Source organism: Scardinius erythrophthalmus, assembly GCF_964197995.2.
Source record: "Scardinius erythrophthalmus genome assembly, chromosome: 16".
Lineage (NCBI taxonomy): Eukaryota > Metazoa > Chordata > Actinopteri > Cypriniformes > Leuciscidae > Scardinius > Scardinius erythrophthalmus.
In genome coordinates, this window is record NC_138236.1 from 13,641,057 (window position 1) to 13,656,888 (window position 15,832).

The 15,832-nt window shown below is 39.6% G+C and overlaps 1 protein-coding gene across 1 annotated transcript; it reads right to left on the reverse strand.

The window, feature by feature from the left end:
- LOC308704004 (G-protein coupled receptor family C group 6 member A-like) lies at positions 1–15,542 on the reverse strand (the record flags this gene model as incomplete). Its single annotated transcript, XM_081388053.1, has 7 exons — positions 1–1,040; positions 1,331–1,451; positions 5,575–5,763; positions 5,849–6,604; positions 6,687–6,984; positions 7,515–7,672; positions 14,505–15,542. The coding sequence occupies 7 exons, from the start codon at positions 15,540–15,542 to the stop codon at positions 1–3; spliced, it is 3,600 nt and encodes a 1,199-aa protein (XP_081244179.1).
- Between the last annotated feature and the right edge of the window lie 290 nt (positions 15,543–15,832).

The window sequence follows — 15,832 nt, forward strand, 5'->3', positions numbered from 1 at the left end:
TTAAGGTGTGGTATCTAATTTTGGTTCAGAAACTTGTTTCTCCTCAGGCACAAGTGACGGATTGGATATGATGTAGGCTGAATTCTCCATTTTACTCTGTGGCTCAGTTTCACTCAAGCCCCGGATGTTCTCAGAACTCTTCCTAGAGTATTCATATACATTCTTCAGGAATGCGTCTTTGGTATTGTGCTCCTTTTTGTAAATAATTATGTAACATTTCTGCAAAAAGTGGCAGCTCAGGATTCCGTAGTTCGAAATAAGAATAACAACCACCTCCACAGCAGGTACATATTTGCCACTGGTGGTGACATGCACAGGGATGAAGATGACCCAGGCCATGAGGTAGATGAGCATACCGAATGTGATGAACTTGGCCTCATTATACTTCTGCGGAAGTTTTCTGCCTTTAAAAGCAAACGTGAAACATATAAGTGCCAACAAAGCTATGTATCCCAACATTAACCCGAACATCACACTTGAACCTTCTTGGCATTCCAGCAGAATGACTTTGGGCTGCACTGCGTCGTTTTTAAAAGGCGCGTACAAGGTCAGCCAAACAGCGCAAATGATGATCTGCAGCCCTGTGCAGATGCAGATGATCACATATGGCTTGTAGAGCCTGTCCAGTAGCTCCTTCACCTCTAGGTTCGTCTGGAATGCCAGAAGAATCTTCAAGGACTTGACCAGGATGCATGAGACACACAGCGTGAAGCTCAGACCAAAGATGACCTGCCTCACCCTACACGTCTCATTACTCGGTTCACCCACAAAAAAAATGACACTAACAAAACTTCCCAGCAGCGAAAAAAGGATCAGATGACAAAGGGGTCCGCCTGCAGCCTTTACCACTGGAGAGTGCCTTTTCCAGAAGAACAGTGCAGACATCAAGAAGAGGAGGAGGACGCCGACGGCAGCCAGCGTCAACAGAACGATAGCGAACCCACAATTCCACTCGAAGTACTCATAAAGCTTGAGATGACATTCTGACCTATTAACGTTTGACATACTCCTGGGGTCACACTGGAAACATGCATCTGCATCTGAAAGACAATTTAAAAGTATTTTTGACTGTTGGGGTATAAACTAAAAATAAAGATCAGAGATTTTCATCCTAAAGGTGCTGTCGAATAAGCTTTTCATGCAAACAAGGTCCATTGTTCATTGTCGATAGCGTAGAGATGTATGATGTAGAGTAAAATCTGTGTGGTGAAATTATTTTCCCTCACATTCATTCTTATTGTAATGTCTGAATTTTACAGTGAAATTTCACCCAGCAAAGGTGAATGTGACTTCACCTTTAGATTAAGGAACTTGATACCAAGGAACTAACCTGTTTGGTTGGAATATTGGTTTTCTGCGCAGGTGAGACACTCATAACAGCAAGTGTGCTGACCCTCTGCTGTTTTTTTGTACTGCCCTGGATGACAGCTCTCTGAACACTTAGATACCACCTGAGAAAAAACAAGTGAAAGACTGCATTAGAGAATGCTTTTTAGAAAATACCGTTCTGGCCATTTAGCACAAAACCAGTTAAAAAACAGTGCTGATGAATGGAAGAGTTTCCAGGCATTTCACCTTTACTTTGAGAGGACAATGTGCGAACAGTAAAAAAAAAAAAAAAAAAAAAAAAAAAAAAACAGAACACGTTCTAAATGGTATAACAGTCCTTCCATGGTATTCCGGTACTACGGAGCCCCTAAACAGGCATGGTAATGGGGGAAAAAAATTGATATGAAAAAATCTATATTTCAATGCTTTTGCATTCTCATAGTTTTACGTTCCCCTGTAGTGCAGCAGATTAGTAAAAAAATCGTTCACTTTGGTATAGAAGCATGAAATTTGGCACAGATACTCTCTAAAGGCCACTATTTTGGAAAAAGGCGTTGGCCACTCAAAAATTCAATATGGCGGCCATTTTTCAAAATGGCCGCCATTGCTATTCAATGCTTATTATATCAAATATTCAAACAGTGATCCAAGCATAAAATTTGATACTCTCTATAGGATAATACTCTCTAAAAATATACTCTCTAAAGGACGTTAATAGAAAAAGATGCTTGTCCCTCAAAAATTCAAGATGGCCGCCATTTTTAAAGATGGCCACCGTTCCTGTCGAATATTAATTATTTCAAGTGTTCAGATGGTGATGCAAGCATAAAATTAGGCAGAAATACTCTTCAAGGAACACTCTTTTGGAAAAAGGTATGTGCCACTCAAAAATTCAGGATGGCCACCATTTTCAAGATGGCCACCATTTCTGTCAAATAGTCATAATGTCTGCTTTTTCTGCCTCCTCTCCTTTGACCTGTCCAGCTTAGTTAAACTTGCCAGGGATATAAAATCCCCGCCGGCATAGGTCTCAGGTTCATTGGAGTACACAAGCCTCTCCACCACGGCAAGGTGTAGTCCACAGAGAGGAAGTGCCACTGTTAGAAAAGGATACGCTGCTGGTACAGGTTGCACATACAGTGGGGAGAACAAGTATTTGATACACTGCTGATTTTGAAGGTTTTCCTACTTACAAAGCATGTAGAGGTCTGTAATTTTTATCATAGGTACATTTCAACTGTGAGAGACGGAACCCAGAAAAAATCCAGAAAATCACATTGTATGATTTTTAAATAATTAATTTGCATTTTATTGCATGACATAAGTATTTGATCACCTACCAACCAGTAAGAATTACGTCTCTCACAGACCTGTTAGTTTTTCTTTAAGAAGCCCTCCTGTTCTCCAGTCATTACCTGTATTAACTGCACCTGTTTGAACGTGTTACCTGTATAAAAGACACCTGTCCACACACTTAATCAAACAGACTCCAACCTCTCCACAATGGCCAAGACCAGAGAGCTGTGTAAGGACATCAGGGATAAAATTGTAGACCTGCACAAGGCTGGGATGGGCTACAGGACAATAGGTAAGCAGCTTGGTGAGAAGGCAACAACTGTTGGTGCAATTATTAGAAAATGGAAGTTCAAGTTGACAGTCAATCTCCCTCGATCTGGGGCACCATGCAAGATCTCACCTCGTGGGGCATCAATGATCATGAGGAAGGTGAGGGATCAGCCCAGAACTACACGGCAGGACCTGGTCAATGACCTGAAGAGAGCTGGGACCACAGTCTCAAAGAAAACCATTAGTAACACACTACACTGTCATGGATTAAAATTCTGCAGCGCACGCAAGATCCCCCTGCTCAAGCCAGCACAAGTCCAGGCCTGTCTGAAGTTTGCCAATGACCATCTGGATGATCCGAGGAGGAATGGGAGAAGGTCATGTGGTCTGATGAGACAAAAATAAAGCTTTTTGGTCTAAACTCCACTCGCCGTGTTTGGAGGAAGAAGAAGGATGAGAACAACCCCAAGAACCCCATCTTAACCGTGAAGCATGGAGGTGGAAACATCATTCTTTGGGGATGCTTTTCTGCAAAGGGGACAGGACGACTGCACCGTATTAAGGAGAGGATGACCGAGGCCATGTATCGCGAGATCTTGGCCAACAACCTCCTTCCCTCAGTAAGAGCATTGAAGATGGGTCGTGGCTGGGTCTTCCAGCATGTCAACGACCCGAAACACACAGCCAGGGCAACTAAGGAGTGGCTCCGTAAGAAGCATCTCAAGGTCCTGGAGTGGCCTAGCCAGTCTCCAGACCTGAACCCAATAGAAGATCTTTGGAGGGAGCTGAAAGTCCATATTGCCCAGCAACAGCCCCGAAACCTGAAGGATCTGGAGAAGGTCTGTATGGAGGAGTGGGCCAGAATCCCTGCTGCAGTGTGTGCAAACCTGGTCAAGAACTACAGGAAACGTATGATATCTGTAATTGCAAACAAAGGTTTCTGTACCAGATATTAAGTTCTGCTTTTCTGATGTATCAAATACTTATGTCTTGCAATAAAATGCAAATTAATTACTTAAAAATCATACAAAGTCACTCACAGTTGAAGAGTACCTATGATAAAAATTACAGACTTCTACATGCTTTGTAAGTGGGAAAACCTGCAAAATCAGCAGTGTATCAAATACTTGTTCTCCCCACTGTATCTGCAAGACGGAGGGCGGAAGGACCATCAGAATTGAGACGGTTTCAACAATATAGGTGACCAGTTCAGAAAGAGCTATAGGAAAGATGGCTGGTTGAATCTTTTCACTCTGTGACTCTTTCTCAAGCCTTCTGAGGTGGAGTTTCTCTCTGTTGTAAAGATGAATGAGACACAAATGATGGTATTTCAGCTCCTGTGCAATGGCATCAGCACCACTTAGTTGAGACAATAATTTAGCATCATTCAGTGTTTGTGCACATTCATGTAGTCTGTCATTCAATTGCAGTGTCATTACCTGACGTAGGTCAGATTCAGGAGATATGTTATCACAAATAAAGCAAACCTGATCATCTAGTCTTTTCTGCATCATGGCTGCTTTGTTTGGCCTTCATCTGTCTCGCTACATTGAGCATCGAATTGTATGGGATACAACTAGGTACAGGTCACCTACACCTAGCCCGATCATTCATCCAGTGCCATTTAAGTCCCGTGTGATCTGTACACCTTCCAGGTGAGCATACATGAACAAGTCATGTATTGCCCCGCTTACCCTTGGCTCGGCTCTTCTGCACTGGCACAACCTGTCAATTCAGGTGCGGCTATCTAACTACGTCTATTAGTAGCTATTTGATGATGGGCTGTTAGGCAGCATTTGGGACACTAAACTTAGCTATACTATTACTACTAGTCAAGAACTACAGTGTAAGTAAAAATAGATCAGCTGACACTAAACCCCATTCTGAGTTCCACAGCAGTGAAGTCACCAGTGTGCCCTGGTTGTGTAATGACGTTCACTCTATTAAAAAAAACCTTCCTTAACACATTAAATTGAGCTCTGACAGAAATGGTGGCCATCTTGAAAATGGTCGCCATCTTGAATTTGAGCGGCACACATTTTTTTCCATGATAATGTTCCTTGAAGAATATTTGTACCAAATTTTATGAGAGCATCACCATTTGAAAAAAAGATGTAAGGATTCAAGAGAAATGGCGGCCATCTTGAAAAATGGTAGCCATCTTGAATTTTTGAGGGACAAGCACCGTTTTCCAAAAAAACATTCTGAAGAGAGTATTTTCACAAAATATTATGCCTACATCACTGTTTGAACAATTGACCTAATGAGCATTTGACAGAAATAGCGGCCATCTTGAAAAAAATGGCTGCCATTTTGAATTTTTGGGTGGCCAACGCCTTTTTCCCAAAAAGTAACCCTTAGAGAGTATCTGTGCCAAATTTCATGCTTTTATACCAATTTGAACGATTCTCTTGAAATATGCCATTAATCTGCTGCACTACTGGGAAAATCAGCATTCGCCCGAAAGACTTTTGTTATTTTCAAAGTTAAAAAGTTAAAAATAACAGTAATTTGTGTAAACTGTAAAGAATTATACAAAAATCCTCCCCTAACAACACGTCCCAATAATACTGATACTACGTGTCATGATACTTTAGCTGGTCTCAGAAAAAGGAACAGCTTACTTCAGCAGAAAATCAGCAGTCTCTATAAAAATGATCATTAAAGAGTACAAATTACCGTCAAATCACTTAGATGAAGACTGAAATTGCTGTAGGATGGATCGTATTCTGCTATTTTGCCACGTCCTTCAGATTCGTATTCATCCCATCGGAGGATATCATAGCCCAAATTAATGTCGCCGTTCTCATCGAAATTGTACATTACTCCTTCTTTCTCAAAAGTGACACTGAACAACTGTCTACCGAGCTGAAACACAAACATGCAATGATTTTTTAGGATGTTAATTGTGACAAGAATTTGGCAGCAAGTATTTTTTAGTGTGGTAAAATACCTCCCAGGGCTGGATAGCTGTTGGGGTTTTGCATTGTCTTATTATGCAAAGTTCAGCCACAGCATTAGCAATAGCACTGACTGCCATCTGAACGTTGAAGACCAAGGCCGAATTCATGATCAGTTTCTGTACTGCGTTTGTAGCATTTCCTATATCAGATTGATTTAAAAATTCCTTCAGGAATGAATTGTTCATCTCATCTCCACTTTTAAACTGTAGATCCTTAAGGTACTGATGAAAGGGTGTAACATTTCCACTCTTGAAGGTGAAGCCCAGTACTGTTCCAATATCTGAGAGATTTCCTTTTTCCAGAATATCTTTAGCAGTTGACCAGTTATCGCTGGCCACCCATACCTTATTACTTGCAACATTCTTGCTCTGTAGACGCTTAAAAAGCAACTTCATTTGAAATGATTTAGCAAATGAGACCACCACATTAACCTTCGTATTTTTTTCAATGATGTCCACGGTGTTGTTGATGGAGGCGTTTAATTTTTGTTCGTTTGCTAGGGAGTCTGGTAGGATCACCTTAAAGGCCACACAAATTCCCTCGGTTTCGGTGTGCTTAACAAAACTTTCCATGGCAGAACGCCCATAGTCTCCATCTGTAATGATAATGCCAACCCAGGTCCATTTATTGTCCTTCAGAAGTTTTACCATGGCATGTGTTTGGTACTCATCATTGGGGACGGTCCTCATGAAAGCTGGGAAACGACTTTTGTCACTTAGAATAATAGCTGTAGATCCGTAACTAATCTGCAGAACAGATAAACAGACAAGAATATATTACCCCATCCTAATTTTCAGCTCTATGAGAGGAGAACTTGCAAGAGCTTACCTGTGGAATCAGCATAAGGTTGAGTTCTCTGGCAATTGCGATGGAGATCTCCGAAGAAGAGGTCCCAATTAACGCCGTTATGGGCCAGACAGGTTGAGAAGAGTTTGTTGGTGAATCACAGTCTGAGAGAGGCCGTGTGAGATCTTGGACGGCCCAAAGTGCAGTTGTGACATCAGAACATGTGTCATAGACGCGGTATCCAAGAGTAATGTTCAAACGGCTGAACACGGGGGATCTGTTTGCCATTTCCACAGCATGAATCATAGATAGAGCCTGATTTAGACCTTTTGTATAGAATCTAGAGAGAACCAAAACCATTTTGAGATTGTGACAAGATTCTTCAGATTAAAGCATATAAGATACTCGAGAGAAGAAGTTAGAATGTACATAATGATGATTATTTACCATCTAATATATTTTTAGGGGGAAAGCACCAAATCAGCATATTAGACTGGTTTCTGAAGGATCATGTGACACTGAAGACTGGAGTAATGGTTGCTGAAAATTCAGCCTTGCCCTCACAGGAATAAATTAGATTTTTAATAAATTGTAATAATATTTCACAATATTACTGTTTTTACTGTATTTTGATCAAATAAATGCAGTGAAAATAAGAGACCTACGTCTTTCAAAAATATATATATTTTCTACATCTACAAATCTTTTACTGTAATGTCTATAAATCCCTATAAACAAACAGAAAAAAATAAAATATTTTTTTTACTGTCCAACATATATTTAGACTTAGCCAGTGACAAAAATGATCGGTTCAGCCCAGTCCGCTTTTTTCTGTCCTTCATAACTGGATTCTCCAGAATGAACACTCACCTGCTGCAGGTGGGACGCTGAGGAGAAGAGAACCTGTTTGAGCTGTTGAAGTTCACTGCCGTCACTGCCTCATGGATGGGGAAAAGACCTCCAATGATGATGTCTCCAGGGGCTGCTGCCCCAAGGAATTGTGTCAGAGAAGCATCTGTGACCTCCAACTGCACAGACAACATGAGTAAGAGGATCGTCAAATCCAAACGAGCCATCACTGCTGTAGGCTGTTTTCCCTGAGTTCAGCCAGGGCGAATGACAGGTGTGCTTTCATACATCTTTGTTTATAATACACACGCTTCCTTCATATAGCTTTAAAAAAACATGCAGACCTCCCACATGTTTCTCAAGTCCCTCCCTTATAGGAAGTTGAGGTAACTTCTGTTAAAAAAAGCAGATATCTTCCTGTAAATCAGGTGAAACATAAAAAATGCAGAAAAACGTCTTAACAAAACAACAAAAGGGCCTCAAATTGTTTCATAATACACATGTGTACAGGAAAGAACAATCATTCAAAGGGTTATTATAGTTGTAGGCCTATAATTGTCACTTTTCTCAAAAATGTTCTCATTTTCATTTAGTTTAACTTGGTTGTACCACAATATCTTAAACTGAAATAAAAATTCATAAATTATATACACATAAAAAAAAGAGACAAATACATACAATCAACCAAACTACAAAAACGTTTAAAATTAAATTGAAAAATTTAAAAGATTATCAAAAACTGTAATAATAGGCTAACTCAATGATACCAAAGTAACACTTACCCAAACTGATTTGAAACCTCAGTCTGTACATAGATATACATTTTTCAGATCATCTTAAAGGGGTGGTTCAGGATTTTGGACATCGGACCTCATTTCCAAGTTAGCCTGGGTGTTATCAGTGGAGACAGTTTTCAAAAATTTTCACCCAGTCCTTCCAGTTGCATAGTTCGCCGGTGCTAGGCTAGCGCGAGTCAACGGTATCCCACTCCACAGTACACCAAAAGCAAATAAATTATAACGCCAGACTATCGATGTAAATGTCTGTTGAGAGAATAATGTTAGAAATCAAACTACCCTTTCATCGCATTGCAATAGTTATACATTGTTCCCTATATTTATTAGCACAGTCTACAGCAGCGGCGGAGTGATATTAAGTTACATAGGCAGAGAGAGCTGATCCTGAACCACCCCTTTAACATAACTTTAATTATAACATAAGTGGTGATGCTCAAGAAGTTAAAGTGTGGGGAACTGCTAATAAGTCAAAAGAAACTGTTAAGACAAAAGAACCACGAAAAATATTATATTAAAATTTTAATTCAATAATGAATATAATTATTTTTAATAAATAATATAAAAAGTAATTAAATAAAAATAAAAATTAATAAAATTTATGCAAATTGAAAAATGTACACAAAACAATGACCTACAAAAACCAAGACAAAACAAGAGAAATGTTAAGTAGTGCATCAATATCATTATTAACATCTTCATCACAGTAGCCTATATACTAAAAAATGATCTTGAAGTGAAAGTGGCTTGTTCACGCCACCTTGTGGTGAAGCACTCAGATACTTAATTATTCAAATAAAAACGGGTAATTACCACAAAATACTCTCCTTCAAATAAAAAATAAAAATAAAAAACGTCAAATTTGAGATATAAAATTAGCAATTGAAAGATATGAAGTCACAATATAGAGATATGGGCCTGGTTTCACAGACAGATCTTAGATTAAGCCAGGATTAGGTTTCAGTTCAATTAGGACATAAGTAGCGTTTATTTAAATTCTTTAGAAAAAAACAAAAAAACAATAGGCTACTGGCGTCCGTCCATCTTAAGACAAAATGGCACTGATGTATTTTAAAAAGTCCCCCTGTAGTCAATAATTGTATCCCTTAAAACTCATCTTTGATCACCAAAATTACATATTTAAACGTTTTTCCTGTGAAGAAAAAAAAAGTCATGCCTTAAATGCTTAAATGTACATCCTTGCTTCATTTAGCAAATTAGCCCGCTCAATCACACCTGGGGCTGGGGCCCGTTCTTTTACCTGTTTACCTTGCGCTTTTAGGTTTAAAAAACAGTTTTACTGTAAAAAATGTTACTGCTATTTACTTAAAAAAATTATGGTAACAATTTTACACATAATATTTTTGAGTAGTTAAAGCTTGATTTCATTCAATCTACCTGAATAAATCATGTAAAATACCCTAATTTATTTAGTCTATGACATAATGAATTACAATTTTTTAGTGAAATGTGCTTTTTTATTTTAAGTATTTTTTATTCTCAAGTGAATGGATATGACCTGTTTATATTTAACTGTCTGAAGAAATGCCTGATTTGAAAATTCAGAGGGCACATCGCTCGCTAGGCCCTCAGCCAGCAGCTGGTGCACCGCCTCGCTCTATTGTGGTCAAGTTTTTGAGTTTTAAAGTAAAGGAGATGCTGCTGCATAAAGCGTGGCAAACAAGAGGATTCAAGTGGAAAGACAATCATGTAAACCTCGATCATGATTATCCGCCATCCATCATTGCTAAACGGAAGGAATATGTGGAAATTCGGAAGGTTCTGAAAGCTAATAATGTGAAGTTTCAAACGCTATTCCCCGCCAGGCTACGCGTGATGCACGAAGATGGAACCGGAATATACGATTCACCGACTGAAGCAGCCAAAGATCTTGTGAAAAGAGGCTACGAAATCACGACAATGCCAGCACCGCCACCGGCATCATTGACTGAACGGATAAAACAGTTGTCCTGACCGAGTGAATCGGCGCGCTACGAAGGCTACGACCCCACTCGAGACACCAGCTACAAGGAGAAGCTTCGCACATTTCGGATGACCACCCCAGGAACGACAACGGATTAAATTGAAACGAAGTGATGTGGAAAACTTCCAAGCGATTTGAGTTATTATTAAGACACGGTGGTGAGTAGATTGTGATTTTTGAATAGATGGGTTATGCAGGTAGAGCTTTCAAGATGCTGTGAACCAACAAGGACCCCCTTCACTGAACCCAGTTGAAGGGTTTTGCCGTAGAGCGGCCCGTGGACCTATTAGGGTCTAAAGGGTAGACCCTACATAGGAAGTCACCTCTTTGTCATTTTGGTATATTTATGTTGTTCTGTATGTTCATATTTTGCGTATGTTTTTTTGTTCGTTATACTCTGCTGTTCTGCGCAGAGAAGGGAGGAGTACCGTGTCTAATTGTTTAGTTAACCATTAATACAGTCACATGTTTAATAGACCTATAAAACTTGTATCACTTAACATAAATGGCATACTTAACCCAGTTAAGAGGTCAAAAATTGAAACTGAAAAGGGACAAGGTCCAGATAGCATACATACAAGAATCCCACCTTAGTGATGATAATGAACATGCTAAATTAAACAAAATGGGGTACACAAAAGTATACCTGAGTCTCCTCACATGACTCAGGTAGACGTAGAGGAGTGGCGATTTTGTTGTGCAGTGCGGTAAATTTCGAATACATATCTGAACACAAAGATAAAGAGGGGAGGTATATTATGGTAATTGGTAAAATTGAGGGAACCTTAGTGAGTCTGTTCAATGTCTATATTCCACCAGGGAGTGACTGGTCATTTTACAACAAGTACTTGAAACATTGACAACAAAGAGTCAGGGCATTTTAATGTGGGGGAGATTTTAACATTAGATTAAATCCGAAAAAGGACAGTTCAAATTTCAAACCCGACACCAAAAAAATGTATAAAAAAGTAAATAATTTCATGAAAGAAGTGGGAATAGTAGATATATGGAGGGAAATTAACCCGACAGGGCGGGATTACACTCACTATTCTGGGGCGCATAATGTCTACTCCTGAATAGGCTTATTCCTGATGTTTAAAAATGATATGTTTCGAGTGATAAATTGTGACATAGGAATAAGTGCACTCTCAGACCACAATCCAGTATATCTGTATCTTAACCTTAATGGTAAAATAAAGTCTACTCTATGGAGATTAAATATGAATATTCTGAATGACAAGGAAATCATGAATAAATTGAAATTTGAAATTGAATTCTATCTGGAATACAATGACAATGATGCAGTCTCACCAGTTATATCATGGGATGCTTTAAAAGCAGTGCTTCGTGGGAAAATTATTGCAATTTCTTCTACGGTAAAGAAATTGAAAAAACAAAAATTAGATCTCGAGACTAAACTTAAAGAATTACAGAAAGAACATTCATCTTCTCTACAGGACTCAGTGAAAGTAAAAATGTTCGAAGTAAAGAAGGAGATAAAAGAAATAAACACACAGGACATTCAAAAAAAGCTTCTTTTTACAAAACAACAATATTGAGAATGTGTATTTGGGCAATGTGGATGTTAATAACTGGAAAAATAAGGACAAGAGGTTGCTTTGGACACTACTGGCAGCAAGTAAGAAAGCCATAACCAGGAAATGGTTAAAACCGGACCTTCCGACCATCGAAGAGTGGGTCAACATAATCCAAGAAATCTACATTATGGAAAAACTTTCATTTACTCTCAGGATTCAAAGACACATGTTTTACAAAATCTGGACAAAGTGGTCTGAGTATGTCAAGTAAAAAAATATATATATATAGCTGCGAGCAGCGATTGCGGGCCCAAGCCGGTGGCAACGCCACCCTGGTGCCTTTAGTTACACTAAAGGCACCGGGCTGGCGGTGTCACCGGCTTGGGCCCTCCATATAGCTTTTTTAAAAAGTAAACAAAAAATATAGCTGCGAGCAGCGATTGCGGGCCCAAGCCGGTGGCACCACCAACCTGGTGCCTTTAGTTACACAAAAGGCACCGGGCTGGCGGTGTCACCGGCTTGGGCCCTCCATCGCTGCTCGCAGTTATATTTTTTGTTTACTTTTTAAAAAAGCTATATTTATATATATATATCAGACAAGTAATATTCTTTGTCTTGTCACTTAAAAAAAAATATATATAATTTTTCCCCTATTTTATATATATATATATATATATATATATATATATATATATATATATATATATATATATATATATATATATATATATATATATAATTACCTTTTTTTGGATGCTAAACTATTGTTTATTATATGCTTTGTTGTACTTCACTCACGTTCCAATATCGAAGGGAAAAATTATCCTCTTCACATGCGCAAAAATGTGCTTGGAAAATTCACAGTGGAGCGGTGCTTACTGTGAATGTACGAATTGTACTACTGACTATTTAGAGCAGTGTAATCTTTATATGTTAGGTTGACCATTTTATTATTATATTTTATTAAGTCTATAATGAACAGGCTGCAATGTCAAGATTGCAATGCTGGAGTGTGTGTGTGTGTGTGTGTGTGTGTGTGTGTGTGTGTGTGTGTGTGTGTGTGTGTGTGTGTGTTTGTTCATGTTTTTCTGTCCCGGTGGGGACTTTAACCTGAATGCACACAGACTCATGGGGACTCGTATCACAGTGGGGACCTAAATAGAGGTCCCCATGGGTAAACAAGCTTCATACAGAATGAGTTTTTTTGGAAATGTAAAAATGCAGAAAGTTTTCTGTGATGGGTAGGTTTAGGGGTAGGGTTAGTGTAAGGAGATAAAATATACAGTTTGTACAGTATAAAAATCATTAAATCTATGGAGAGTCCCCACAAAGATAGTAAACCGTGTGTGTGTGGGTGGGTGTGTGTGTGTGGCGTGGGCGCGATTGAACAGTGGACACATAAAAACATACTCCTTCATTATACAGGACGACATTCAAACTGCAAAGTGTTAACTTATATCGCAATAAAACACAACATTGTGCTTTTGTAAAATAATTTCAAGCAATCCACCCCCGAAAGGCGCTAATTTTAAAAATAAACTAAAATGCTCATGGCTGCACGGGCATTCATAACGGTGCGCATCCACGGCAAGGAACGAGCAGAACAGAGTGAACGGTTTTCAGTTAATTCCTACTTCCATAGGAATTCATTTGAAACGCTCGCTCAACCACTATCAATGTCAGTGCGGACGAACATATTTTACTTTCGTTTTTAAGTTGGCGATTCAAAAGCCCCCAGCGGTGTCACATGTCGATTATCCGGTGGTAAAATATTCTCACCGTCACATACCTAGTATATTTTTATGTAGATACAATAGGCCTACCTGATTTTGAACACAAGAGGGCAGTATAGCCCTATGTATGGCTTGACTTTTATGGGACTAAATAGTAGGGATGGGCATTTTAGTCAATTTATTATTTCGATCATTGATAGGTCTCAAAAAACGAGTACTCGTACTCGGGGGGCGGGGCGTGTTTGGGGGCGGAGCTTATTCGGGGGAGGTGGCGGGGCGTGTCTGTCATGGAGACGATGATATCAATTTAATATTTTAGCAATATTTTGAATTACATTAGCACTTTCTGATAAACCAAAATGTTATTTTACAGTATATTGCCTAAAATTACACTTTAGTCAGAGTAAAATTGACTTAAATTACTGAACAACACATGATTGATGAATTCTGAATACAACTTAAAGGATATGTTCATCATCATAAAAATGAACACACATGATACTTTGAGAATACTTTATTCAACAGTAAATAAAACGTTATCTTCAGTGTTAGGCTACTTAAGCAGCATATTTCAACTGTGCTTATGAAACAACAACAAAAACGAACAGCTTAGTTTTTTTTTTTTAAAGCTAAAGGAAAAAAGTGTAACAAACGACACTGTGGTAGCCTAGCCTATAAAACAGACGGAATCATTTATTAAAACAAACAACAACAAAAAGACATTCTGTAAACTATAGGCCTATTTACCACGACTGATCAAAAAGAAACATAGGCTATACAGCCTACATATTGCTGTTCAAAAAGATAAGTTGGTCTACGTGCTCAGGCGAGAGGCGTGTGCGGAGTCTATTCACAATTAGGCCGGCAGTGGAAAAAACGCGCTCCGCTGGAACAGATGTCGCGGGGACAGCTAAGTACCACTGGGCAATGATACTCAGCTTTGTAAACCGATTCTCATTTACCTTCCACCACAGTAGAGGGTCCTGGTTTACAGAGATGCATGGCTCACTGAAGTAGCGTTCGATTTCAGTGTCACACGAACAAAAATCACTCGCACCGTAATCTTCACCGAAAAGAGTGTCGAGGGCCGTTGCTGCTGCGCGATCAGGCTGAGGGTCATTTTGAATGGGTGTGACAGAATTTGTAACGGTGTCGAAAAGCTGTTTCAGACTCTCCTTTACTCTCGCTCGAAGCTCTGTCTCAAGAAACTTCAGATGTTTGTGTCTTGGATCCAATGTTGCTGCAATCAGAGGTAGAGCCACTTTCTCATCATCCTCCGCAACAGTGATTATGCGCCGTTTCAGAGATTCTGCCACTGCTGTCTTGAATTCCGAAACTCTTGGAGACTCACTGGTCTGTGTGTTTAGGTGTTTAGTGATGAGGCTATGTGTGATCGGATAGACCATCGAAACGCAAACATGCGTCTCACTGCACATTGTTGTTGTGGCGCACTTCAGAGACTGGAGAACAGGTATAAGTTCTTCTATAATCTGCCAGTGCTCATCTTTCAAGTCCAGCGTCTTCGCATCTGCAAGTTTTGTAGTATTGCGATCTGACAGAACAGCGCACACAGTCCATCTCTGTTCGAAAAGACGTTCGAAAATATCGCACACAGAATTCCACCGCGTATGACAGTACTGGATGAGTTTGTGCTCGGGTACGTTCTGCTGCTGTTGTTTCTGGCGAAGTGCCGCTGTAGCCACGGTGCTGTGGTGAAAATGTGCCACCAATCGGCCACTGGCAGCTATCACGCTTTTAACAGACGCAACACTGAAGCCTTCGTTGATAGCTAGCTGCAGGGTATGTGCGAAGCAGGGCACTGATTCCCAGAATGCGCCTCGATTCGCCAGAACCATGTTGCTAGCCTTATCGTGAACACATGCAATTACCTTCTCCGAGCTTGACAGCCACTGTTCTGTAGCATATTTTAGGTAGTTGGCTATATTCACAGCGGTATGTCGTTCGTCGAAACTGCGCGTCTCCAACACTGCACTATGCATTTCCCATTCAGCAATGTAATGACAAGTTAGTGTTATATAGGATTCGTTATACTGGGGCTCAACGTAATTCATCAAATCTTTAAACCCCTCTCCTTCGACGAAACGAATGGGCAGCAAATCTTTCGCTATCATTTCAGTGATTAGTTGTGTCATCTTTTCACCTCTGGCTGCGTTGCATTTCTGTCTGACGGTAAAAGATGCTATGATCGTCTGAGTTGCGTCTTTGGTGGTATCGGAAGACATTTTATGTACAAATACTAGATGATAACGCATTGTACTTGTGGTAGATT